General features: G+C 44.0%; 1 protein-coding gene across 1 annotated transcript in view; it reads right to left on the bottom strand.

Moving 5' to 3' along the window:
* The window catches only part of PDZRN3 (PDZ domain containing ring finger 3), a gene marked incomplete at its 5' end in the record, with an annotated part of 256849 nt that overhangs the window by 12346 nt on the left and 216917 nt on the right, over positions 1 to 27586 (bottom strand). The window contains 2 exons of the mRNA XM_079712275.1: positions 11953 to 12040; positions 15386 to 15633. Coding sequence (XP_079568401.1) covers positions 11953 to 12040; positions 15386 to 15633 — 336 coding nt within the window. The remainder of the gene's footprint in view (positions 1 to 11952; positions 12041 to 15385; positions 15634 to 27586) is intronic.

The raw sequence follows: 27586 nt of genomic DNA, 5'->3' as shown, positions 1-27586 counted from the left end.
TAGAGCCCGCGAGCCACAACCACTGAGCCCATGAGCCACAACCACTGAAGCCTGTGTTCCTAGAGCCCATGCTCGGCAATGAGAAGCCACCGCAATGAGAAGCCCGCGCACAAGGAAGAGCAGCCTCCACTCGCGGCAACTAGAGAAAGCCCGCATGCAGCAACAAAGACCCAATGCAGCCAAAAGTAAATAAATAAATAAATTTATAACACAAACAAGCAAACAAAGCACAGGGTATTACTCTGGGGTTTACTCTAGGTATGTACTTGACAATGATGTTAAGATAGCATGGGCTATAATATTTCCTTGTGTTACCTGGATCTTCTTGGGAACTCAAAACAGAAGTTGGAGAAATATCACTTACAAGCCACACGAGGACAGAGACAAGACAGTGGAGTAGAAGGATGTCAGCTCACCGCTTCCTACGAAAACATCCAAACCACAACTAACTGCTCAACAACCATGGACCAAAAAACCCCTGGAAGCTACCAAAAAAAGATATACTACATCCAAAGACAAAGAAGCCACAACAAGATGGTAGGAGGGGGTGCAACTGCTATAAAATCAAATCCCATACCCACTGTGGTGGGGGGGGCGACTCACAAGCCGGAAAATAATTACACCACAGAAGCTCTCCCACAGGAGTGAAAATTCTGAGTCCTACGTCAGGCTCCTCAGCCTGGGGGTCTGGTTACAAGAGGAAGGAGCCCTCAGAGAGTCTGGCAGGGTTTGACTGCAGGAATTCCACAGGACAGTAGGAAACAGAAAGTCCACTCTTGGAGGGCACACACAGGGTCCTGTGCGTACTAGGAGCCAGGGAAAAAAGCAGTGACTTCATAAGACTCTGGGCAAGACCTACCTGCTAGTATTGGAGGGTCTCCTGCAGAGACGGGCATTGGCTGTGGTTCACTGAGGGTACAAAGACACTGGTGGCGGCAGTTCTGAGGAGTACTCATTGGCATGAGCCCTGCTGGAGGCTGCCATTTTCTCACCAAGTCCTGGCCCCACCCAACAGCCTGCAGGCTCCAGTGCTGGGATGCCTCAGGCTAAACAACCAGGAGGGCAGGAACACAGCCCCACCCATCAGCAGACAGCCTGCATAAAGTCTTCCTGAGCCTACAGCCCTCTAGGCATGCCCCTTGGCATGGCCCTACCCGCCAGAAGGACAAGACCCAGTTCCATGCACCAGTGGGCAGGAACCACTGCCTCCCACTGGGAAGCCTGCACAAGCCTCTCAGACAGCCTCCTCCCCCAGGGGGCAGACAGCAGAAGCAAGAAAAACTACAACCCTGCAGCCTGAACGGAAACCGCAAGCACAGAAAGTTAGACAAAATGAGATGGCAGAGGAATATGTCCCATATGAAGGAACAAGATAAAACCCCAGAAGAACAACTAAGTGAAGTGGAGATAGGCAATCTACCCAAAGAAGAATTTAGAGTAATGATAGTACAGATGATCCAAGATCTCAGAAAAATAATGGAGGCACAGATCAAGAAGATGCAAGAAATGTTTAACAAAGACCTTGAAGAACTAAAGAACAAACAAACTGAGATGAACAATACAGTAACTGAAATGAAAAATACATTAGAAGGAACAAACAGCAGAATAACTGATGCAGAAGAACGGATAAGTGAACTGGAAGACAGAATGATGGAAATCACTGCCATGGAACAGAAGAAAGAAAAAAGAATGAAAATAAATGAAGACAGTCTCAGAGACCTCTGGGACAGCACTGAACACACCAACATTCACATTACAGGGGTCCTGGAAGGAGGAGAGAGAGAGAAAGGACCTGAGGAAATACTAGAAGCATTAATAGCTGAAAACTTCCCTAACATGGGAAAGGAAATAGTCACCCAAGCCAGGAAGTGCAGAGAGTCCCAGGCAGGATAAACCCAAGGAGGAACACACTGAGATACACAGCAATCAAACTGACAAAAATTAAAGACACAGAAAAAGGTATTAAAAGCAACAAGGGAAAAGCAACAAATAACACACAAGGGCATTCCCATAAGGTTATCAGCTGATTTCTTAGCAGAAATTCTGCAGGCCAGAAGGGAGTGGCACGATATATTTACAGTGACGAAAGGGAAGACCCAACAACCAAGAATACTCTACCCATCAAAGCTCTCATTCAGATTTGATGGAGAAATCAGAAGCTTTACAGACAAGCAAAAGCTAAGAGAATTCAGCACCACCAGACCAGCTTTACAACAAATGCTAAAGCAACTTCTCTCAGTAGAAAAGGAAAGGCCACAACTAGAAACAAGAAAATTATGAATAGAAAAGCTCTTTGGTAAAGGCAAACATACAGTAAAGGTAGGAAATCATCCACACACAAATATGATATCAAAACCAGCAATGGTGAGAAGAGGAGAGCACAAATGCAAGAGATTGGAAATGCATTTGAAATTAAAAGACCAGCAATGTAAAGCAATCTTGTATATATATACACTGCTGTACCAAAACCTCATGGAAACTGCAAACTGAAAATCTACAATAGATACACACACACAAAAGACAAAGGAATCCAAACACAACACTAATGTTAGTCATCCAATCACAAGAGAACAAAAGAGGAAAGGAAGAAAAAAGACCCACAAAAACAAATCCAAAACAGTTAACAAAATGGCAATAGGAACATACATATCGATAATTACTTTAAACGTAAATGGATTAAGTGCTCCAACCAAAAGACACAGGCTCACTGAATGGATATAAAAACAAGACCTGTATATATGCTATCTACAAGAGACCCACTTCAGATCGAGGGACAGGTACAGACTGAAAGTGAGGGGATGCTAAAAGGTATTCCATGCAAATGGAAGTCCAAAGAAAGCTGGAGTAGCAATACTCATATCAGACAAAATAGACTTTAAAATAAAGGCTGTTACAAGAGACAAAGAAGGACACGACACAATGATCAAGGGATCAATCCAAAAAGAAGATATAACAATTGTAACTGTATATATGCACCCAACATAGGAGCACCTCAGTATATAAGGGAAATAGTAACAGCCATAAAAGGAGAAATCGAAAGTAACACAATCATAGTGGGGGACTTTAACACCCCACTTTCACCAATGGACAGATCATCCAGACAGAAAATCAATAAGGAAACACAGGCCTTACATGACACATTAGACCGGGTGGACTTAATTGATATTTACAGAGCATTCCATCCAAAAGCAGCAGAATGCACATTCTTCACAAGTGCCCACGGAACATTCTCCAGGACTGATCACATGCTGGGCCAACAAAGTGAGCCTCAGTAAATTTAAGAAAACTGAAATCACATGAAGCATCTTTTCCGATGACAACACTATGAGACTAGAAATCAACTACAAGAAAAAAAACTGTAAAACACTCAAACATGTGGAGGCTAAACAACAATATGCTACTCCACAACCACTGGATCCCTGAAGAGATCAAAGAGGAAATCAAAAAATACCTGGAGACAAATGAAAATGAAAGCACAATGATCCAAAACCTATGGAACGCAGAAAAAGCAATTCTGAGAGGGTACTTTATAGCAATACAATCTCACCTCAGCAAACAAGAAGAATCTCAAATAAGCAACCTAACCTTACACCTAAAGCAACTAGAGAAAAAAGAACAAACAGAACCCAAAGTTCGTAGAAGGAAAGAAATCATAAAGATTAGAGCAGAAGTAAATGAAATAGAGATGAAGAAAACAATAGCAAAGATCAATGAAACTAAAAGCCGGTTCTCTGAAAAGACAAACAAAATTGATAAACTTCTAGGCAGACTCATCAAGAAAAAAAACAGAGGGCTCAGATCAATAAAATTCGAAATGAAAAAGAAATTACAACTGACACCCACCACAGAAATACAAAGGATCATAAGAGACTGCTACAAGCAACCATATGCCAATAAAATGGACAAATTGGAAAAAATGGACAAATTCTTAGAAAGGTACAACCTTCTAAGATGAACTAGGAAGAAATAGAAAATATGAACAGACTAATCACACAAGTAGTGAAATTGAAACTGTGTTTAAAATCGTCCAACAAACAGAAGTCCAGGACCAGATGGCTTCACAGGCAAAGTCTCTCAAACATTTAGAGAAGACTTAACACCTACCCTTCTGAAACTGTTCCAAAAACATGCAGAGAAAGGAACAGTCTCAAACCCACTGTATGAGGCCAGCATCACCCTGATATCAAAACCAGACAAAGATACCACACAAAAAAAGAAAATTACAGGCCAATATCACAGATGAACTCAGGTGCAAAAATCCTCAACAAAATATTAGCAATCCCAATCCTCCAATACTTTAAAAGGATCATACACCATGAGCAAGTGGGATTTATCCCAGGGATGCAAGGATTCTTCAATATCCACAAATCAATCAGTATGATACACCACATCAACAAACTGAAGAATATAAACCACATGATCATCTCAAGCAATGCAGAAAAAGCTTTTGACAAAGTTCAACACCCACTTATAAAAACTTTCCAGAAAGTGGGCACAGAGGGAACATACCTCAACATAATACAGGCCGTATATGACAAACCCACAGCAAACATCATTCTCAGTGGTGAAAAACTGAAAGCATTTCCTCTAAGATCAGGAACAAGACAAGGATGTCCACTCTCACCACTTTTGTTCAGCATAGTTTTGGAAGTCCTAGCCATGGCAGTCAGAGAAGAAAAAGAAATAAAAGGAATCCAAATTGGAAAAGAAGAAGTAAAACTGACACTGTTTGCAGATGACATGATACTATACATACAAAATCCTAAAGTTGCCACCAGAAAACCACTACAGCTCATTAATGAGTTTGGTAAAATTGTAGGATACAAAATTAATACACAGCAATCTGTTGCGTTTCTATACACTAACAATGAAAGATCAGAAAGAGTAACTAAAGAAACAATCCCATTTACCATCGCATCAAAAAGAATAAACTACCTAGGAAGAAACCCACCTAAGGAGGCAAAAGACCTGTACACTGCAAACTATGTCACTGATGAAAGAAATCAAAGATGACACACAGATGGAAAGATATAGCATATTCTTGGATTGGAAGAATCAATATTGTGAAAATGACTATACCACCCAAGGCAATCTACAGATTCAATGCAATCCCTATCAAACTACCAATGGCACTTTTCACAGAACTAGAACGAAAAATCCTAAAATTTGTATGGAGGCACAAAAGACCCTGAATAGCCAAAGCAATCTTGAGAAAGAAAACTGGAGCTGGAGGAATCAGGCTCCCTGACTTCAGACTATACTTCAAAGCTACAGTCATCAAAACAGGATGGTACTGGCACAAAAACAGAAATCTAGCTCAATGGAACAGGATAGAAAGCCCAGAGATAAACCCACGCACCTATGGTCAATAAATGTATGACAAAGGAGGCAAGACTATACACTGGAGAAAAGACAATCTCTTCAATAAATGGTGCTGGTAAAACTGGACAGCTACATGTAAAAGAATAAAATTAGGGCCTCCCTGGTGGCGCAGTGGTTGGGAGTCCGCCTGCCGATGCAGGGGATACGGGTTCGTGCCCCGGTCTGGGAGGATCCCATATGCCGCGGAGCGGCTGGGCCCGTGGGCCATGGCTGCTGGGCCTGCGCGTCCGGGGCCTGTGCTCCGCAACGGGAGAGGCCACAACAGTGAGAGGCCCGCATACCACAAAAAAAAAAAAAAAAAAAAAAAAAAAGAATAAAATTAGAACACTCTCCAACACCATACTGAAAAATAAACTCAAAATGGATTAAAGATCTAAATGTAAGACCAGATACTATAAACTCTTAGAGGAAAACATAGGCAGAACACTCTTTGCCATAAACCGCAGCAAGATCTTTTTTGATCTGTCTCCTAGAGTAATGGAAATAAAAACAAAAAGAAACAAATGGGACCTAATTAAACTCAGAAGCTTTTGCACATCAAAGGAAAGCATAAACAAAACGAAAAGACAACCCACAGAATGGGAAAAAATATTTGCAAACGATGCGACTGACAAGGCGTTAATCTCCAAAATTTACAAACAGCTCATGTGACTCAATATCAAAAAAAAACAAGCAACTGAATCAAAAAATGGGCCGAAGACCTAAATAGACGTTTCTCCAAAAGAGACATACGGATGGCCAAGAGGCACATGAAAACATGCTCAACATCACTGATTAGAGAAATGCAATCAAAACTACAATGAGATATTACCTCACACCAGTCAGAATGGCCATCATCAAAAAGCCTAGGAGCAGTAACTGCTGGAGACGGTGTGGAGAAAAGGGAACCCTTTTGCACTGTTGGTGGGAATGTAGATTGGTACAGCCACTATGGAGAACAGTATGGAGGTTCCTTAAAAAACTACAAATAGAGCTACTGTATGATCCAGCAATCCCACTCCTGGGCACGTATCCGGAGAATAACATGGTTCGAAAAGATACATGGACCCCAATGTTCACTGCAGGGCTGTTTACAATAGCTAATACATGGAAGCAACCTAAATGTCCATGGACAGATGAATGGATAAAGAAGATGCAGTACATATAGACAATGGAATATTACTCAGCCATTAAAAAGAATGAAATAATGCCATTTGCAGCAACATGGATGGACCTGGAGATTATCATACTAAGTGATGTAAGTCAGACAGAGAAAGATAAATATCATATGATATGGCTGATAGGCAGAATCTAAAAAGAATGATACAAATGACCTTCTTTACAAAACAGAAACCGCCTCACAGATTTAGAGAATGTACTTACGGTTACCGGGGGAAGAGGTGTGGGGGAGGGATAGAGTGGGAGTCTGGGATTGACATGTACCCGCTGCTATATTTAAAATAGATAACCAACAAGGAGCTACTGTATAGCACAGAGGACTTGGCTCAGTATTCTGTAATTACCTAAATGGGAAAAGAATAGACACATGTATCTGTATAACTGAATCCCTTTGCTGTGTCTACCTGAAACTAATACAACATTGTTAATTAACTGTACTCTAATGTAAAATAAAAATTTTTTTAATTAAAAAAAAGATTTTAAAGTAGAAAAAATTAAATTCAGAAAAGTGCAAAGAAGGGAATGATCATTTATATTCTTATCACCCAGAATTAAACATGGTTAATCTCTTGACAGGAAACAAAACAAAACAAAACAAAAAAAAACACCAAAAAAACCCCACTATGACTTAGTTGTGGTCACTCCATTTCCAGGGGATGGTTGCACATCATAGAGAAGAGCCTGGTTGCTAATAGTTAAGCAAAGAGTGAACCATAAGAGGTTTTCAGAAGCTCTGGAAATACAACACTGTAAGAGCCGATACCATCTTGGGATCTGTATAGATTTAGGTTTTACCTTGGCTGCTCATAAAGAAGATTAATTACAGTAATGCAGTAGTAGTTGAATTGTGCACTAAAAGCAGCGTCTAGCCTTATATACCGTGCATGGTAGGTGCTCAATAAAACTAAATTAGCTTGAGATTCCAAGGCAGACTAAAGATCCAAATGAAAAATAAACTTGGCTCTGCCATTTAGCAAGCCAGGCTGCCCTAGGAAAGTCACTTCACTTCTTTGAAACTTCTCAGCTCTTCTACCATCTTATCCCCAGAGACAATATCTTGCGGCTCAGTGGAAACTGCCGTTCCTCCAACTTATTGAGTGGTTAGTAAATTCTCAACATTTCATTCTCACTCCAAGCTAGAGGTAGAGCCTTACACAATTGAGTACATCATGGAAAGCACAGAGGCATCAATACATATCTGTCTGTGATGATGGAGATAAGATGGCAAAGAAGAACATTAATCAAACTCGTTTGAATAATGTATTACCATTATCTGGATTATACCTCCCCTACCACTGGTGTCCTGTTGCTTACCAGTCTAGATGGACGGCTGGATAAAAATGAACAGCTAAGCCCGACATTTTAGATGAAACTGAAACGATAGCTCAATTGAGTAAAGTACGGGGGCCATTCCACCTTGGTTGATTCAAGCTTTCTGTTTCAACGACAGCCACTTTAATCAGAGGGCATCCCAGAGACTAATTTCGATGGCTTTTGCACCTCTAGGAAGACTGGTTACTGAAGCATAACTCTAAGACCTTATCGATCCAGAACTGCTTGTGCATATTTCTTGAAATCATCTCCACACTTTCTCTATCTATGCGTGGCACTGTCAGGGATGTAGAGATGTCTCTAGAAAGACTGCACTTGCCTTCAAGGTCCTGGCATGTGAGACTGGGTCACAAGGCATTTATTCCTTTATTTGACAGATGTTTCTTGGGTGCCTACCCCCTGCCAGGCACTGTCTGAGAACAAGGAGTCTAAATAGGAAATGGCCCTACTGGGGGAGGGGTGCTTTAGCCAGAGCCGTATGGAAGCTTCTCTGGAGATGAGCCACACTGAGCTGGGCCAGGATCTGGGGGGATAAAATAAGAGCAGGGGGCAGGTTCTGACTGCAGGTGGCAGGAGAAGAATGGTCAAGTGCTGATGAAATCGGGAGGGTGGTGAGGAAGCTGACTCAGTGAGGGCAGGGCCAACCAGGAAAGGTTTCCCGGAGGAGCCCTGGTGCTGTGCCTTAAAGGCTAAAGAAAAGGGCATAGGTTGGCGGGGACAGCCTGCATTGCCTCCAGGACGGTCTTGCTTCCCTTGAGATCTTATGACGTTACACTATGCAACCAGGTTTGGAGATCATTTTAGTCTCCCTGGTGAGAGCGTAGCTTTCTTTTCCTTTCTGGTTTCAAAATGACATCATCTAGACACAGCATACGTGACGGCAGCTTCACAGCCCGGCTAGGATGCTACTGATAAATCAACTGGGAAATTAAAACAATAGACTAAGGAAAAGAAAAGCCTTCTTCAGACGTCTATTTTTCCATCTTAATTACCCACAGGAAGATCCAGAGCAGGTGTTCAGTACCTGAAAATTTTACGGGTAATTATTTGGCGGCTCAACCCTCGGGTATACTGGGGTGTAATCCTTTTAATGCTAAGCAGTTTCACAGTAACAGGGATTGGACACTTACCTAAATATGATCATTTTGTGTGCTTTAAAAGAGAGAACATCTGTTTTTCTCTGTGCATTGCCTTCCATAATATCCCCCAACACTCATATATTTTCCTCCTATATAATATCCATGGAACGGGTTACTTTTCGAAAAGGGCGGATGTTGATCTAATTCAGCTTAAGACGAGAAGCGGTGGTGGGCTGAGGTTGGCCCCCTTACTCACAGCAAGCCTGGGTGGGGGGACCCAACAGGCTGATGGGACCTAGCAGAGACACACTGTTGATGGCTCTAAGAAATCTCGCGAGGAAGCGGCGATGATGGTGCATGCCATTCCCCCGGAAAACTGGGTCTGCTTTAGGAACGCCAGCTCTCGGCCATGCTGCTGTTCATTAACCTTCTCGAACTGACCGGGTGGCCTTCCAAAGTCATGCCTCTGCAACAGAGCCTTCCTGGAAGCATACACACTGTTCTCTCCCAGAGATTCTCTCCTGGTGAGGAGCCACGGAGAGAACCTACCTGAATCTTGACCTCAGAACTTGGGACGCGCCACTGATCCAAAACCACCAGGTTCGCTTAGTGAACAGAGATAACCTGGTGACATCCAAGCTGCTCTAAACAAAAGCCCAAACGTAAAAGCAGCCTTCCTGTCTGGTATGGACTCATGGTACTTCGTGATAACTGCTCAAAGAAGCTGTAGATGGAGAATGGCCACAGTTTGGTTTTCTAGATGAAAAGCTCATGTCTAAGCTAATGGCTGATGACCCAAAGGGACTATGAGCTCCTGAACGGCAGGCAGGGTGATGACTTGCTGACTTTGCTTTTCTAGCACCAAAAAGGATATTCAGTGTAACAGATGCTCAGTAAAAGCAGGCGAGCAGAAATGAATGTCAGCGTGCACACAGACTCTCTTTGTGCTTTCTATTTAATAAAAGGAAGAAGTCTGAGAAGAGTCTTGAATATCCATGAGGGGCTTAGTCATCTCTAGTCCATGGGACTTCACTCTGCCCGGATGGTGTGGGTGGTATTCGAGGCTCGGAGGCACAGCCTCCCACCATAGTGAAGGAAATGCACAAAGCCTCGATCGTGTGACTCACGACGAGGGCAAATGGAAGCCTGGGCTTCTCTGCCTGGGCCTGTGGCCTCCACGTCAAGGCCCCTGGGACTTGTGCACCGAAACACCTGAGGATCTTGGTTAAATGCAGATTCTGATTCTGTACGTCTGAGGGCCCAGATTCTGTATTTCTCACAATCCCCCACATGCTACTGTCCCAGTCTTTGCACCACACTTTGAATAACAAGGCTCTAGGGAGGCGTTTCAGAGTGGCCTCCTCCCACCAAAAGCAAGATGTTCTCAGATAGTTCACGTGGAGAAAGTTACTTCCTTTAGGAAGAAAGCCTCAGTTTGGGCTAGTCTTACCACTTCTGTGATACTAGCCCATCTCCTTAGAGAGAAAGGCAGCAGGAGGTAGTGGAGAGAATGGGCCCCAGGCACCCAGCCCTGGGCAGGTACCAGTGACAAGCACCAGGATTTAATAACACTGCCTCGTATCCACTGTATTTATTGGATGGCACCTTCTATTCATGTCAAGGGATGCTGATTTTCTGACTGAGCTAGTGATACAGCATTTCCCTTAAAATTTTCCTTAGTTTACAACCCAGTCAAAAAATGGGCAGAAGACCTAAATAGACATTTCTCCAAAGAAGACATACAGATGGCCAAGAGGACATGAAAAGATGCTCAACATTACTAATTATCAGAGAAATGCAAATCAAAGCGACAACGAGGTATCACCTCACAGCGGTTAGAATGGGCATCATCAGAAAATCTACAAACACATGCTGGAGAGGGTGTGGAGAAAAGGGAGTCCCACTACTGGGCATATACCCAGAAAAACCCATAATTCAAAAGACACATGCACCCCAATGTTCACTGCAGCACTATTTACAATAGCCAGGTCATGGAAGCAACCTAAATGCTCATCGACAGACGAATGGATAAAGAAGATGTGGTACATATACACAATGGAATATTAGCCCTAAAAAGGAGCGCAGTTGGGTCATTTGTAGAGACGTGGATGGACCCAGAGACTGTCACACAGAGTGAAGTAAGTCAGAAAGAGAAAAACAAATATCGTATATTAACGCATATACGTGGAATCTAGAAAACTGGTACAGATGAACCGGTTTGCAGGGCAGAAATAGAGACATAGATGTAGAGAACAAACGTATGGACCCCAAGCTGGGGAAAGCGGGGGGGCAGGGGGGACAGTGGCGGTTGGGGGATAAATTGGGAGATTGGGATTGACATATATACACTAATATGTATGAAATAGATAATTAAAAAGAACCCGCTGTATCAAAAAAAATAATAAAATTCAAAAAAAAATTTACCTTAGTTTAAAGGAGTTGGGTTAAGTTAAAGGGAAAGAGAAAGCAAACAGTGGTTCTGGTGTATCAGATATAACAAAACAACTGTAAGGCAGAGTGGGCCACATGCGGCAGAAGTTGTGGGAGCTCAGTGACCCTCCAGATATCACATGCAAACTCTTAGAGACGGGAGCATTTTTCCAGGGAGAGACCACAGCTTCCATCAGATTCTCAAAGGTGTTAGAAAGTAAGATGCAACTAAAGAACCCACTGCTATAAAGTTAACGAAATATCAAAGATTTACCAAGTCGACATCCTACTCCAAAAATCTAGCTCCTGAGATATTTGATAGCTTTTTAAAGACCTCTGCTTTGTCACAATGATCATCAAAAAGCAGTGTTGTCCTATAAAGGTTATTAAATAGCCCTTCTTCTTGCAAAGCAGTGTTCCAGGGAGGCCTCGACCCACTGAACGCGTTTCTTCTAAAAGAAATCCACGAGAGGTGGACATTCCATGCGCATCCGTAATCTCAATTCATGCTGATAGAGACGTATTAGCCTTCACAACAACTACTAAAACGAGACAAGGACGTGCTTCTTACCTCCAGCTCCAGCTCCTCTCTCTCCATCTCCTGATGGATGCCTTCAATGTAGTCATTTGGATCATAGTATTCATGGGCTGAGGGATGCCTGAAAAAAGATGAAAGATCATTAAGGCCCTGCTTCCAGTTCTAAGTATCTGTTCCCATCAGCCCATCACAAGGCCCATCAGTGCCATAGGGGCTGTTCTCAGAGGCTGAGGTCCTTACTCAGTTCACTTCTCTCTGGTTGCGTTTCCCGGCACAGTCAGGACCTCCCTCACAGTATTCCCACCATCTTCTCTAAAGCCCATTTCCTCCACAAGAAGGAGTTTAGATGCAGGTTGAGGGCGAGGGACAGAGTGGGAGATTGGGGTAAACACACGTAAGCTAGTATACAGAGAATGGATACACAACAAGGTCCCACTCTACAGCACAGGGAACTATATTCAATATCCTATGATTAGGGCTTCCCTGGTGGCGCAGTGGTTGAGAGTCCGCCTGCCGATGCAGGGGACACGGGTTCGTGCCCCGGTCCGGGAAGATCCCACATGCCACGGAGCAGCTGGGCCCATGAACCATGGCCGCTGAGCCTGTGCATCTGGAGCCTGTGCTCCGCAACGGGAGAGGCCACAACAGTGAGAGGCCCGCGTACCGCAAAAAAAAAAAAAAAAAAAAAAAATCCTATGATTAAACCATAATGGAAAAGAATATAAAAAAGAATGTATATATATGCATAATGAATCACTTTGCTGTACAGCAGAAATTAACACAACATTGTAAATCAACTATACTGCAATAAAAAAACTTGTTAAAAAAAAAATGCACGGTGAGAGAGGGACTGGCTTTGTGGCTTCCAGTGATCACTCCCTGCCCCACTAGTCATGTGAGTCAATGTGACTAATTTCTAACTCAGTCTCTAGGTGGGAGACAAACTCTTATTTACTGCTCATGGCTTCATTCTTAGATTTTATCTCTGGGGAGAAAAAAGCTTCACTTTAGGCAACACTTAAAGACATGTGCTGGCCTCTGAGATAGGTTCAAAGGGCTGTGAAACTGAAACTGCTATGCTGTCATCTAGGATGGTCTCTTTTCAAACTTTTTGGATTGTGTCGCAACGAGAAATACATTTGACATCACCCAGTATACACGTATACGTATGCAGAACATGTGCATACATGCACGCATATAATGCATTGTGTATATATGCAGACCCGCATACGTACACATGCCTAGGAGAACGGAAGCTTGCATTTCTCTAGGTTAATATGTGTACAGCACAATTCACAGAGCCCACCACCTCTTTGGAAACACCGCTAATGGAACCTCTAGGACCAAAGGCAGTGGGAATTACAACATGCTCAGTCAGGTCTGTGGCTCTGAAAGGTGTCAGATGCGGATGGAGAGCTTCAGCCTGATTGTTGGCTGGGGACCCAAACCTCCTCCTTCTCAAAGGTCAACAGAGCAATCAGTGGGCTCTGGTCTTCTCACCCAGGCACTTAGTTTTGAAACAACAGACCAGACATGAGCAGTCATTCAAACGATGGCTGGTTTTCAATTTTCTGCACCCATCAGGCAAATATGCTGCCTGCACTTAAGGAGCTGTTAGTACTGAGGATGCTGCTGGAAGGCCTGGGCTTTCAAGCCTCGAGGTAACACCCTCACCACCCCCGCATTCAGCCCTGATGCACACTCCTGCTGTCCTCTGACCTCGCAGCCAGAACCAGGAGAGCACTGACCTCCGCGCTCTTCTGACATTTCTCAAATTGCCCCTTGGGGGAAGAGCCATGTCATGTTAACTAGACTTAAGAGGAAATTAAGGGTTTAGCTTCTAAAAAGCCTGTCACTGTGACGGTTCAACATCGAAAGTCAGGAGTAGCCTTAAAGGCCTCATCAATATGAAAGGCAGTTTGGGTCTAAAACGTCAAAGAACTGATTTGAATGATTGTAGTCAGTGAATCATCCAGTTGTTTCCTAGCAACTGGCATGCTATGGAGTATTGTGGTTAAGATCTGGAAGTTGAGTTGGGACGGACCTGCCTTTCAATCCAGCTGCCAACTTACATGGAGTAGCACTGCTGAGCCTGCAGTTCCTCATGGCACAGAAGGGGGGACAGTCGTGAGAAATGGGTGAGATGACAGTTCTCTGCATACTGCCTTGTGCACTCCGAGTGTCAGACGGGATCGGGGGCCAGGGGGGTACTCCCTCCTCTACCTTTACACGCTGCCCGCCGCCCAATTCACTTTGTCACGCCTGGGGAATTAGCCCTGGGTTCTGATGACAGCTAACCGTCAGAACCACGGGATGAGAGGCCAGCCTCTGTCTGGAATCTGGTAGAACAACAGGAAACGTGTGGTCACTCCAGCTACTGAGTTACTCATAGGAATCCAACAGGTATCGCTCAGAGGATTTCCCTAGGAGGGGTGGAGATGCCCTTTGAAATAAGGCATCAAGGCAATGATCCGGACCAGGAGCAAGATGGAAGGAGGGACTCTTAACATCAGCCAGAGAGGCTAAGAAGGGGAGGTGGACACCTTGTCCAGAGATGTGCAAAATCACATCCGAAAAGCCACCTTAAAATGGACATCTTTTAAGCCACCTGTCCACCTGAGAAAATTTCTTGCTCTTCTTTTTTGTCCCTACATATTTTACATCAATCACTAAATTAACAGTGATCGCCACTATCATTTATCCAGTGCCTACCATATGCCACGCTGAGAACTCGCCACGCACTATTTCACTTAATCCTTCAACAATCCAACGAGATGGGAACTATTATTATCATCCCATTTTAATAGAAGGAAAATAGGCCCAGGGAAATAAACGACCCAAGTTACACAGCTAGAGATTAGGCTTTGTCCAACTCGAAGCCTCTGAACTACCTGATATCTCTGGCAGTAAGTAAGGTAAGAGGAGAGTCGTGTGTAAAGTAATTTACGTGATGCGTTGGATCACAGCTGTTATTTAATCAGTAACTGCAGTGCTTATACGAGGCATGTGTGAATTTACTCCATGGATCCAGGTTTGAAATGAGACCCAAGAAGGCAGAAGGCACAACCTCCTGGGCTCTCTTTACACTCACAACTCGCTTTGTTGTCTCTTTAAAAGAACCATCAGCATTCCCTCTAATGATAACTCCCAAACCTTCCCACTGCCATTTGCGGTGATTAACTTTTACTCGGAAACAACTTTTATGACATTTGTAAGTAATTTTGTTCTCCGAATATAATTTGAATAACTCCGCTCCAGGGTTATAACAAAGTAATTAATATGTCAGAGCGGTTTTGAGCAGGATTCAATTTATTGCCTCTATAAACAATAAAGTGAAACGTGGGCAACTTGGAGGAAAACTGTAAGATGTGTTCATTTTTTTCACCACATGGAAGGGGAGAAACCAACTTCTCTGCACTTCTGTACCACACTTAACACATTTAAGATTCATCATCGTGTGACTTACTCCTCGGGCAAGAGATAGGGATCCAGCACAGGGGGGGTGGACGAGGACATCTTGGTAAGAGCCACGATGTGCTCAAAGGTGATGTCCGTTTGGGTTCCCGTGTCCACCATCTGTGACTCTGACGGAGCCGTGAACATTTTGGTCCGTGGCGTTCGCCTCAACACCTGGACCACGATGGGCTCCTTAGCTGTCTTGAAGGCTTCCACAGCCTGGTCATGAGTTGCTCTGGATAAGTCTTTGCCGTTAACCTGTCGAAAAAGAGTAGAGGGGGACAGGATTATAATTAAGCAGAAACCGGAAAGACGGTTTTCGTGTGTCAGCAGCTAAAAGGAAAACGTGCGGGTGTCCGAGGACTTCACTGCTCTGTTTCAGGTTTCCCCAGGAATGCCTGGTGGGAAGCGGGTAGGTTTGGAGCTGTGCCGATCGGGCATGAAAGAATAAATCTCACGGCGGGGAAGGCTTGGCTTCCTACTGGAGTGTCTTTAATACAATTTCATCCCCTCCTCATCTTGCCTGTGAGAGAAAAGAGCAGCCTCAGGCTCACAGCCTTTATCGGGCCCTGCTAGCTAACTGGAAATTAATTATATTGTTCTGTTTTAATGGTGTGTATTTTCCCAGTTCCTGTCAGGTGAGATTAGTTTCCCTTTTATGGAAGCGATATGACATTTCCTTCTTAAATGAATGCCTTTGCTTTTCCTTAAAAAGTCATTGAGAATATTAAGTGATAATACAGGTCACAGGTAGATATGCTAAGTATCAAGGAGGAAGTCAAATGACCTGACATTTTGGCCCATGTTTGGGAAACAGCAGCTAGCTTAATTGCTGTGTTGTTTCCCACTGTGCACAGTCCTTTGCTACTGCTGCATCTTACCGAATGCCCACTGTCTACCACATGACTTAAATGAAGATGCCTCTTAACACGTCCGTCATCACAGTCATGGGACGCTGGCAAGACCAAAAGTATGTTTAACCCTCTCCCCTTATAGCCACAAATAAACTGCGTAAGATGACCTTGCTAGTTACTGATGGGTCAGAACTTCGGACGCTGCATCCAGGATTCTTTCCAACGATAGAATCCAAACTAACTGAACACGGCTGTCTTTAGAACAGCTTACACAAGAGGAAATAGAAGCCAGAGCCTTAGGTCTAGAAAATGAAGTTATTCCAAGCAACATGGAAGCTCAACTATTTCCTTTACCCTCCCCGTCCCATTCCCCACAGCAAAGGTCTACGACATTGCGTTCCGATAGCTAGGTGATGTCTAATGACTACACTCACATGAGAGTTATCAGGCTCTGAAATATTTTGATACCATACCCCAAGTGGCTGGTATACTGCTTAAAGGCAAATAGAAAATGATGGTATAGGAATCATATTCTGCAGAATATATGTTTGTAGAAGTTCCTTGGCTTCTCAGATCTTCTCTGGACAGCACCGCTGACAAACTCATGTCATTTATTTGTAAATGCCAAAACCAACACCGAACCTTTTCTAGTCTGGCATCTACATGCCCCACCTTAGCATCGCGTACTTCAAAGCACACTGACGATTAGGTCTGTCCTCTGAGGTAGAGCCCTTCGGTTCCTCTTTGCCCAGCAGAACATGAATACCGATTACACGGCAGTTTTGCTGTTTTTCTCCCTAAGCCCTTTCACTCTGGCCCTACAGGGACAAGAACTCTAGGTTGGAGTGCCTTGCAAACCACTGTTGGGTTGAGGAATAGATGTCGGATTCTTTCCTTGTAATGAAGCCCAAATGAATCGCCAGTGGAGATTATCAATGATTTGGATTCAGTCCACTTAAGTAATCTACTCTCATCATGAGGGAGAGTTAGGCAGAGCAGGAACTGTGGGCTGCAAAATGCCTCAGGTGCACCAGTAAATAAGTGAATGGCTGAACCATCAAACTCTTACCATCCCTCGCCCTGGAGGACTGGAAACACCAGGACTGAACACCACGGCCGTCTTCATTCTCCCTCCATGGAGGACAGAATGAAAGGACGTGAAGGAATTCTTCCTAGCTTTGCAAACCAGTTGAGCACCTTGACCTCTTCCCTGCTCAGAGCCTAGAACCCTGAGGGCTTGGGAATGAGGTGAGGGCAGGGGAATGAAGCCCAAGTTGGAGTGCTGTGACATTCGCGCCAAGGCCGAACTGTCTGAGCCGTATTTTCCATTAATGCGTGACACCGGGAGTCAAATCATCTACGAATGTATGATGCAATAGTAAATTTCTCCCTGGATTAAATGAATGCCATAGACAGCACCCTGAGGAGATATCGGTTTGGCCAACGCCAGCTCGCCATGCTGGGGATGGCTTGTGCTAAAGGTAGTTTTACCCACAGGGAACTCACAGGAAGACTTTTGAATGGGTCTGCAAGTTGGCCTTTTGCCAAACAGGAAGGAGCATGGGACTTTCTTCTAAGGGAGTCTGCCAACTGTGTCTTAAAAAAAAAAAAAAATCCATCCTAGGAGTCTTTACGTTTTATCCACATAATTAGGTCTTGCAAATACCTCAGCAGAAAGGTCAGCTGCCTGATAAAAAGCATCCCTCCTTGTTCCTCCTGCTTCCTCTCTGCTGAAAGAGCTTGGACTTTGTTTCCTTTCCACCAGATCAGAGAGCATTCCCTCTGGGGGAGACTTGAGATGTGGGTTTAATTGGCTTTAGCCCATTGTGGAGGTCTGGTTCCTTTTGCTTAGACATGGAGCCAGGTCTCTGAGGCCAGGTTAACACACTAAGGGACGCAGAGCAGAAAAATAGAGAATTGGGGTCTCTTGTTGGTTATTATTGAGCAAATGAACCGACCAAGATTAGAACCTCTTAACCCCAAACTTCTTGTCATATTTGATAACACAATCCTCATACTTCAGACCATTTTCACTTGTATTTTAACTCCCTGCAGCCCCAAACACCCCAATAGGTATAGATATTGCACAGATGTACTGTAAAGTTAGACAGAAGTGTAGCATTTGTTCCTATAGACATTCCCCTGATGTGTATAAAACAATGAGTGAAAATGCTTTTCTGATTAGGAGTATATTTTACTCAGCTTATTATTATTTTCTTTTACAGAAAAGTGATAGCAACTATTGCTTTCTTGTACGGGTGTTCTAAACCAATGCTAGAACCACTAAGCAGATGCTTAAACGGTACCTAAAAAAATTAAAAGATAGATTTGTCTGCATCAGTCTAAGCTAAGAAGATTCTCGGGGGCAAAGAGCTGCCCTTTGTCTGGGTGCACACGATTGCAAACGCAGGCAAGCTTTTCCAAATCTCTCTGATTTTGGGTATTATTAAACGGCATTGATGAAACAGCATCCATAACATCCCTAGAGCCTAAGATACAGAGAAAGAGGAGGTGGCAAATCCCAAGGGAGGCCAGGAACTTGGTCGGTGACTGTGAAGCGTCCTCTCATCCCCCACCAGGTCGTCACCCCCGCTCACGGCTGGGTCCCACAGAAAGGCAGTTCTGACCACTGAAGCTGAGGCAACAATTTCAGGAGCCCGGTGCCCTGTATATGTTAATCAAACACAGTTCAAATGTGCTGCTCCACAAGCCAGGGGGCCCACTCCTTTCTTACGGCTCAGGGCTGCAGTGCCCAGGGGCTGAAACTGTGGAATCAGACCAGGGTTAGAATCCGGACTGTCGCTTTGGACAATTTATTTCCCTCTGAGTCTCGGTTTCCTCATGTGCAAAATAAATGTAATTATAGTGTCATGCCTCTTAGGGTTATTATAAAGTTTAATGAGATAATCTACTTTACAGCCTAGCATGCACATCATAAGAATTTACTAAGATACCAGTGCTAATGGGGATCCTACCCCAGAATAGTCATTTTCCCAGGAGAAAAGAGTCTGCAAATCAAAGAAGCAAAATGCAGCCTAGTTAGGTAGTCTTAAAAGACATTTTTCAGGGAAGTTCCCAGCCCAAACGTTCCTGAGCTACCGACATACATATTGATATTTTCAGTCCGCAGTTTGGGATTCTCTGGAGCGGGCGGTGCAACGGATAAATCTTACAGGACGACTTGACCCCTGCCACACAAGCTTCTTGACAAGGTATTTTAGGCATCATTACATTCTCTTAAAAGACGATGAGACAAGGCAGGAACTTACTCTCCTAGACAATCCATTTTTGCAGCCAAATTTGTTTGCAATTACCTTGTGCACATAACACTTATTACCCTGTCATCTTGGAATCACATCACTGAGAGACTTAGCGAGGTGATGAGACCGGTGCACGCCGTCAGCCAACTGAGAATGACAACCTTTATTCCCGGGATTAGCATTACATGTACATTACACAAGACGGCGGTGATGATGGCTGCAATTACAGGCGCAATGTTCATCCCGTGACGTTTGGCCCAGTCAAATTAAATATCATTAACTCGCCCAATTGACCAGATTGCTTTTAAAACAGTTTATGCAGCTCTAAAACCAAGTAAATGGAATGTTTTGGAAGAAAAAATGCTGATGGTAAACTTTATTATACATTAAATGCTTAAGTTATTCACCTAAGGCTCTGGATGGTCCCCTGGGATGTAGGTGCAATTCGGGTGAAAATCCAATTGCTTTATCTCAGGGCAAACACCACTGCTGCAAAAATGACAGGACACTAAGGGACCTTCAAGAGGTCCTTTAGCATATGATCCCCAGGGACAAGATGCCGAGGGCATGGAAGGATTCCCTCCCGGTTGCATTTAAGCCTGGGTAGCATGACTGCGGCTCTTTGCATGAGGTGCCCGTGGGTATGTTTTCCGTGGTCCTGAGAACGAACGCAAAGCTGGTAGGTTTTTCCACATGGGGGTACATTTCATTGATAACCCAGCTGTCCATCTTTCACTCATTCACCAAGTATTTTCTGAGGTTACTCAGGGAGACTTATTCCCCTCTTGGCTGATGGGATACCACTTGGAAGAATTTCTTGGGGAAAAATGAGGCCACAGGATGTGCAAGCCACTTAAGAAATGGTCAGATGAAATGCACTGTGGGTAGCATTTCACTGTGGCATCTAATGAGGCGTTGGATCTGGCTGAGGAAGACAAAATCTACACACGCTGGAACGCTAATTAAGCTCACGACCTAGAAAGAGTCCTGGTTTTCATGGTCTACCTAGAAATTCCATTGGTGAAACTACTGTCATACGCTTTTTAAAATCACCTTTCAAAACCGGAGCCAGAAAGCTTTCAAAGTTCCCTACAACATAATTATAAGCATTTCGGGGTATTTTAAGATGTATTTGGAAAAGACATAGCATATTCCCTCTAAATTAGACAATACGTTTCTATTTATGGGAAGACATTTGGTTTCTGAGGATCGGTGTTATCACAATCACCTCGATTTCTATTACATGTGCAAACGACCCCAGTATAAAGTGCTAATGCAGTTTTCAATTCAGCCTACTATAAATTACGCCCTGGGCTAAAACCCCAGTTTTATAGGGTTCATTTAATTAAATACAGGGGCAGTGATTGCATTCTGTAAAATATCACACCTATGTTGTCAAACTAATTAAAACTTAGATTCCACTGGAAGCAATAGACGATAATAAACTACATACCAAAAAGTAAAAGGTTTCAAGCCCTGATTTAGGTTGGATTAAAAAAACTTTTTTCATTCAGGAAACTCCTGTCTGCCTTAATTTATTTCAAATTTATAGTCTGCTCTGGGGCTTGATAAGGGGAAGGCCAACTTATCTAAAAGAGAGGTATTATGGCAGTTAAGAAGGAATATGGGTCTTAGTGAACAAATGGTGTTCAAATTAATATGTTTCTGTGCAAAGTACTCACTTTCAAGACGGTATGAACAAGGAGACTACACTCACAGAGACCTCAGTTCCGATGTAGCAAAACTTACATCCTGGTGCATTTGGTTTGCAGTAAGGACGGCTGTGAGGTTTGTCCACGGAAATTTCTAAATGTGTCCTGATGTTATTTTCCTAGGTTTGCTATTTCTTCAACGGGAAGATCCCCTCATTATATTCTGAGTGCCCCGTGTGGATGAATGTACAGCCTGGGTAATTTTCCTATCAGAGGAGTCTTCCTTCTGTCAAACTTAAACCTATCATGTTTCAAACTGCTTTACTGTTTTGTTTTTTTTTCCCTAAATAGAGAATATACCTGGCTACCAGCCTCCGAGTGATAAAACAGATGACACGTCTTAAAGAAAGAAGCTAAAAATCACAGATGTACTCAGATTAAAAAGTATTAGTCCTACACTATTACAAGATGCTTTCTTCTCAGGTCAAAATCCTATCTTCATCAACAAAATCTTGCTTATCTCCTTTTGGAAGCCTTGATTTCATCACCCCGAAATCCCATTGTAAGCCATAGGTCACAGAGGTCCATTAAACTACAGTGGTTTTGAACCATTTTGCATCTTAAAGTGAACGTGCATACTTTAACCTCATCTTAAAGGTGGTAACTTAAAGAAGCAGCTCAACATATTATAGGAAAGCCCAGTGGTGAGTACTTGGAAACAAGGTGTTTCTACAGCTGAATCTCTCTACAGTCTAGGTCCCTTAAGTTCTTCTTTGAAACGCGAGTGTCTTTTCCAGCTATGTATTTAATGCTGGAGGAGGGACTGGTTTCAGGTTACAAGTCAGTTAAGTGCGGTCCTTCACATTCCAAGGGCTCACCGCTGTTCATCCCTGGAGGATGTTCTCGCAAATGTCTTCAACCATCCCTGCCCCTCTCTTATTCCTTCTTACTCATCTGAAAAGCCCTGGCCTATCTTTCTGGCCAATCACCTGCCTCCCCGTTTCCACCTGTAGACTAGTGATGCTGGAGGACATTCCCACAGGAGATGTCGCTGAGTCAAAGGGGATCACACCCTTCACAGCTGTTTTGAGAAGTGTAATTACATAGTTATTTGATTTTCGGTTGATGGCCGATATTTTCTCACGGGGCCCTAAGTTCCACAAGGGCAAGAACTGTGTGTTTTGTTCACTATAGGACACCCGGAGCTTAGCACAGCAGCTGGCATGGAGCAGCCTCGCAAATAATTTATCACCTGAGTGACCTATTCACGCGTCTGTAGACTGTCATGTTCCTCTCGCGCACATTTGTTGGCATTTCATGGTCTTTCCTACTCTTGAAACAAAAGCATTTTCTGCTCTGATCTTACATTCATAGCTAAGATGAACACAAACCTGATTATGTGTCCATTTTTATAACTGTCAGATTCCAAACAAGAATAAAACGTGTGTTGTATTTTGTTACATACATACATATTCCTTGAGGAGCACTTTCAATTTTAAAATGTCTCCTGTTCCATTTCTTGATACGATCCAAGTGGTATCAAGGAAAGTACCCTCTGCTCTTTTGGAGAATGAAATACACAAGGCCCAGAGAGGTCTTGGAGTGTTTGTGAAGAAACAAGGCAGCCCTAGCTAAGCTCTCCTGAAGTCCCTGGGTTCTGAACTTGCAGGTGACAAGGCGGAGCCACTGGAAGTCAGAAAGGAACCTCGATCCCCAATGGAGAGGAAAGAAACAAGAAATACCAAATTGACAGACCTCATCGAAAAATCAGAAAATGGGAAATTGCTTCTTTCTCTTTCTCAGACCATTCTCTCTCCTCCCCATATCCGTCCTCCCCCTTCCAGCAGTGGCGCAGACTCAACCGTGAGCAATGTGCCCAGGCCGGGAGGTGAGGAGGACGGGTGGGCTACAGGTGTGTCCACCCAGAGGAAGGGGGGCCCTTCTCTAATTCACAGTGAAAGCCAGAAGGGTTGGCCTTGGGCCCGCTCGGCTGCCCAGCTCTGGAGTCCGGTGTAGTGGAAGCGCGCGATGGCCTGGCCTACGGGCATTTACACTTGAGTCCTGGATACATGGAGGGGACTGCTGGGTGCTCAGCTACCTCACCCTGCGCCAGGAGGGCTGTCAACAGGGGTCCTCCCTGAGTACATCCAGGTTGAACACTCTGAGGAAGCTCTCTGTGTGGCATCGCGCACCTTGGTACCTAATGAGTGAACAGAATACGTGAGGCCAAATGCTGGAGTCTCTGACACGCCAATCGTGATACAGCCAACAGGGGGACAGCACCCTGCTGTCCTGCCAGACAAAGACTTAGTCTAAGCACTTTGTCTACGTTAACTCACGTAGTCTTCCCATGAGGGTGGTGCTACTATCATCACCATTTAACGGGGATGAAATCAAGAGACACACAGAGTGTTTGTGCATCTGAAGACCTTCCGCTAAGGATGCTGGTGGCTTTCACCTTGAATTGGGAGATGCACGCTTAGTTAAGAAGGGTTCACGCTTCTTTCTACACGTCAAGTTTACTGCATTTAACCATCCATATTGGCATGATCTCCTACGGTGACGGCAAATATAGCCGCACGGAGAAGGAAGAAAGTGTGGCCAGGTTTTTGCAAGCATCCCAGCAAAGCCTTATGAAAACCATTTTATGTCATTTCCATTTCCTTGGTATAAGCTTCATATTGGTCTCATAAATCTCTTGTACAAACTTAAATTTGTTAGTTGATTTCCTCAAAGACTAGAGAGCTGGCTAGAATAAAATATCTACCCTCAGGTCTCTGACCATTAGAGGAAGGGACGTGTAGGAAGATTCTTCCATCAACAGAATTGTTGTCACACAGGATTTACAACAATGTTTAGTGACGTTTTATGTCACCACAGTCATTTAAGTTTCAAGTGAGGAGGGGCTTCTAACGGATACTGCACGAAGACGGGCAAGAACAGGCAGGAGTTTTACATGTGATGAGGGTCCACGGTGAAGGTTGAAAGCTCCAGCCCTAGGGCTGGTTGCCTCGGCTTCAGTGTAGGCTGTGTCACTTATGTGCTGTAGCATCTTGGGCAAGTGAACCTCTCGGTGCCTCAGTTTTCTTACCAGTAAAATGGGTTTACAGCAGGACCTATCTCATTGGGTGGTGTTAGAATTAATTAGGCTGTGCAGAGAAAGTAATTAGGGTGCATGGCCCTGCACAGAGGGAGGGCTCAATAAACGTTAGCTATCTGTTGTCCTCGCTCATTTGTAGAATTACTGGGGAACCCATCATGTGCCAGGCACTGATAAAGTGGTAGCCAAGGCCCAGTAACACTGGGTAAAGAATGAATACTGTCGGGGCGCTGGGGTGAGACACACAGGGGTCTGAATCCCTGCTCCGTTTACCAGACATGTGACTTTGGGTAAATCATTCTATCCCTGTGCCTCAGTGTCCCCAGTTGGAAATGGGGGATATTAAAGTATTTCCCTCTTAGGGTTTTGAGACAAAGATCTTAGCACAGGGCCCAATGTTAGCGGTTGTTATAACCCTACAAACCTGGACAAATTACCTACCTCTCCCTGTGCCTTATCTCTAAATGGAGTTGTTAAGATTTGTTGAAAAGGGCTTAGAAGGGAGTCTGGCTCGTAGTCACCACTTTTACAGGAGATACTGGCCCACAAGTGGTTCCTAAAAATTCCAGCTGTCAAATTTCAGTAAAAATTTAACTGCAAATAAATCACATAAGAACACCCATAAAACAGATTTTACGTTCCACTCATTTATGTGGAAAAGAAAGCCTTTTCTGGATCCTGGCATCCATCTCAAGGATGTGATACTCTGAACTCCAAGCACTGGGTGTTTGCTCTGTGCCAGGTGCTGTGCTAAGTGCTTTACGTGCACAGTTTCACCCCATTTCACAGTAAGAAGGTCAATGGTGAGGTGAGCGGTATTACCTCTGCTTTTACAGGCCAGGAGTGCTGGCAGCTTCCTAAAAGATGTGCAGCTCATGAGCAGTAGAAATGGGATTTGAACAAGGCCTGCCCACCTTCAAGGGCATGCTCTAACCACGGGGCGGCACAGCTGGACTGCTATGACCCAACCTCAGCCTTGAAGAGAAGGGAAGTGTTAACGGCTGATTATACTGACCCCAAGAAGGGATTGGTGGGATGAAACAGTGTCATCAGAAAGAGAGAGGGGTGGGCCCTAGACAAGGAACATACCCTCAAGTGGGAAGAACAAAGATCCTCGTCAAAGGAGGACACTCGCTGGACGTGCCTTGCTGGGGATGGGTGGGCTCCTCCATGACGAACCAGGTGGGCTCACCTTTCCCAGGAACTCATGGTGGTAATAGCACCACGTGCAATGATATTCACTAACCCATCCCTTCCTACTTAACTGCAGAGAAGCTCAAAGCAGAGGGGAATCTATCTTTTCTCTAAATGCTTTTCTCACTAAGTTGTCTCATCAGATTTTAGCCTGTCTGTCCTACGAACGTCCATGTCCCAAGGCATGTTGTGATGCTCTGGCAACGGAACACCATTTAAAATAGTCCAATTAGGGCAAAAGTAGTCTTTTGTTAAAAAAGAACATTCTTGAGCAGTAATGAAATAAGTAGCCTCAGAGTTTCTGAAGCCTTTGAAACTTAAAGAGGAGTCAGGCCAAGAGAGCTAATTTTGAAAAATGCTTACTGGCCTTAATGACCTGCACTTTATTTGCTGCTCTTAACAAGATTATGAAATTTCCTAACTATCTCTAAAGAACACGAAGGTCAGGCAACAAACCAATGAATTCCAGAAAGAAAATCAAAGCTAAAGTTGATTCACTTTAAATAGAATTTCCTGGCTCTCAAGGATTTGTGTAACCTCAACAGTGATTTGGAATCTTGTTTGTTTGTTGTTGGTTTTCTATCCAAAGAAATAAACTTATGATGTGTATCACTTAGATGAAAACTAATATTGGCTCCTGTATCACCAACTAGTTCATTTAGTGGTCTACAGACTGATGAGTAAAACGTCTGTTAAAATGTCTGTGGAGGATCCTTGAAGAAAACGCTGTAAAAATTAAATGTCATCTTAGTGGTTAAAAATAATCAGTTGAGAAGGGCCTGGTGTCAGTATGAAAATAAAACTATCCCTGAATGTTTAGAGAATGGCTAGTTTTTCTTCTGTCCTCATATAGAAGTAATCATTAGTTGGCTTGTCCATAATCACCTTTCTAAATAAATTATGCTGTATCTTCTCAAATACCTCCAGTTTCCTAAAAAGCATTTTTAAAAGTTCCACATCAGGGGAAAACTAGAAAGCAGGGCTGGAATTCGAAATGTCCTCCAAAGACCAAAGCTACTTGATGCTTTGAACAAATAATGTCTAACACTTCTGAGTACTTTCTGTGTACCATACATGAGGCGTAGGCACTGTACATTCAATCAGTTATTCATGTGCAATCAGCACATGAATAACAAAACCTGAGAATGATTATGTGCCCAATACCCCTACTGAAACCCCAGTGCATTAGTGAGCAAAACCAGAAATGGGAGCTGCCCCAGGCAGTTCATAGTCTGGGTAAGGAGACAGATGCTAATAATCCTGTAACCGAGGGAAGGAAAGAGAACCTGGCAGGGTTAAGAGGGCAGGTGTTGGGAAGAGGGGGCTCCTCTGAGGAAGAGATGTTGAGGACAAATCAGAAGAATAACCAGGATTTACGTGGAGAGGAAGAGAGGAGAGATTATTGCAGACAGAGGGAGCAGCATGTGCAAAGGCCCTGAGGCTGGATGAAACCTGGTACACGAGGATCAGGATAGGTGGGACAGAGATGCTTATGTGATGAGACTAGCGGGGTGGGCGGGTGCAGACTATATTGACCCTCAGAGGCTACAGATAGGACTTTGGTTCTGAGATGATTTAAGCGAGGGTAGGGGGGTGGTGGGGGGGTGGGGAGGTGACAGGACTCAAAGGCTACGTGTTCAGGTTTACATCTTAGAAACATGATCATAGCATCTGGCTGCTGTGTGAAGGATGGAGTGGAAGAGGCTAGGAACGAGGCGACTGAGTGGCACAAGCAGACCAAAGAGATATTTGGAAAGTGGAGCCCTCCCAACCACCAGGGGAGCTCTTTCCATTTTCACAGGAAGTTGAGGCTCAAGAGGGTAAGTGACTTGCCTAAGGGTTCCATAGCTAGTAAACAGGAGACCAAGTTCAAGCTCCCCTGAACTACTAACTCCAAATATAGCATTCTTTGCAAAAGTAAGATACCTGTTGAGGTGTGACTATCAAGACAAAACAAACGCAAGCTCCTAATCTCAAAACCTTGAACTGAATAGGGACCTAGGCAGGTCCTGGGTTTCTTGATAATTTGGGTGGTTCTGCTGCTGGGTTACTTCCTGCCTAGAGGCTCTCTGTAATGGGCGGGGTCCTAAGTCCCCGCTCCCTACTCCTTCTTGGGGTGCTTTCCTCACAAGTTCACGTGGACGCTGAGAG

The sequence above is a fragment of the Hyperoodon ampullatus genome (assembly GCF_949752795.1).
Source record: "Hyperoodon ampullatus genome assembly, chromosome: 10".
NCBI lineage: Eukaryota > Metazoa > Chordata > Mammalia > Artiodactyla > Ziphiidae > Hyperoodon > Hyperoodon ampullatus.
Note: the sequence above shows the minus strand (reverse complement) of the source record. Positions and strands in the feature narration are given on the sequence as shown.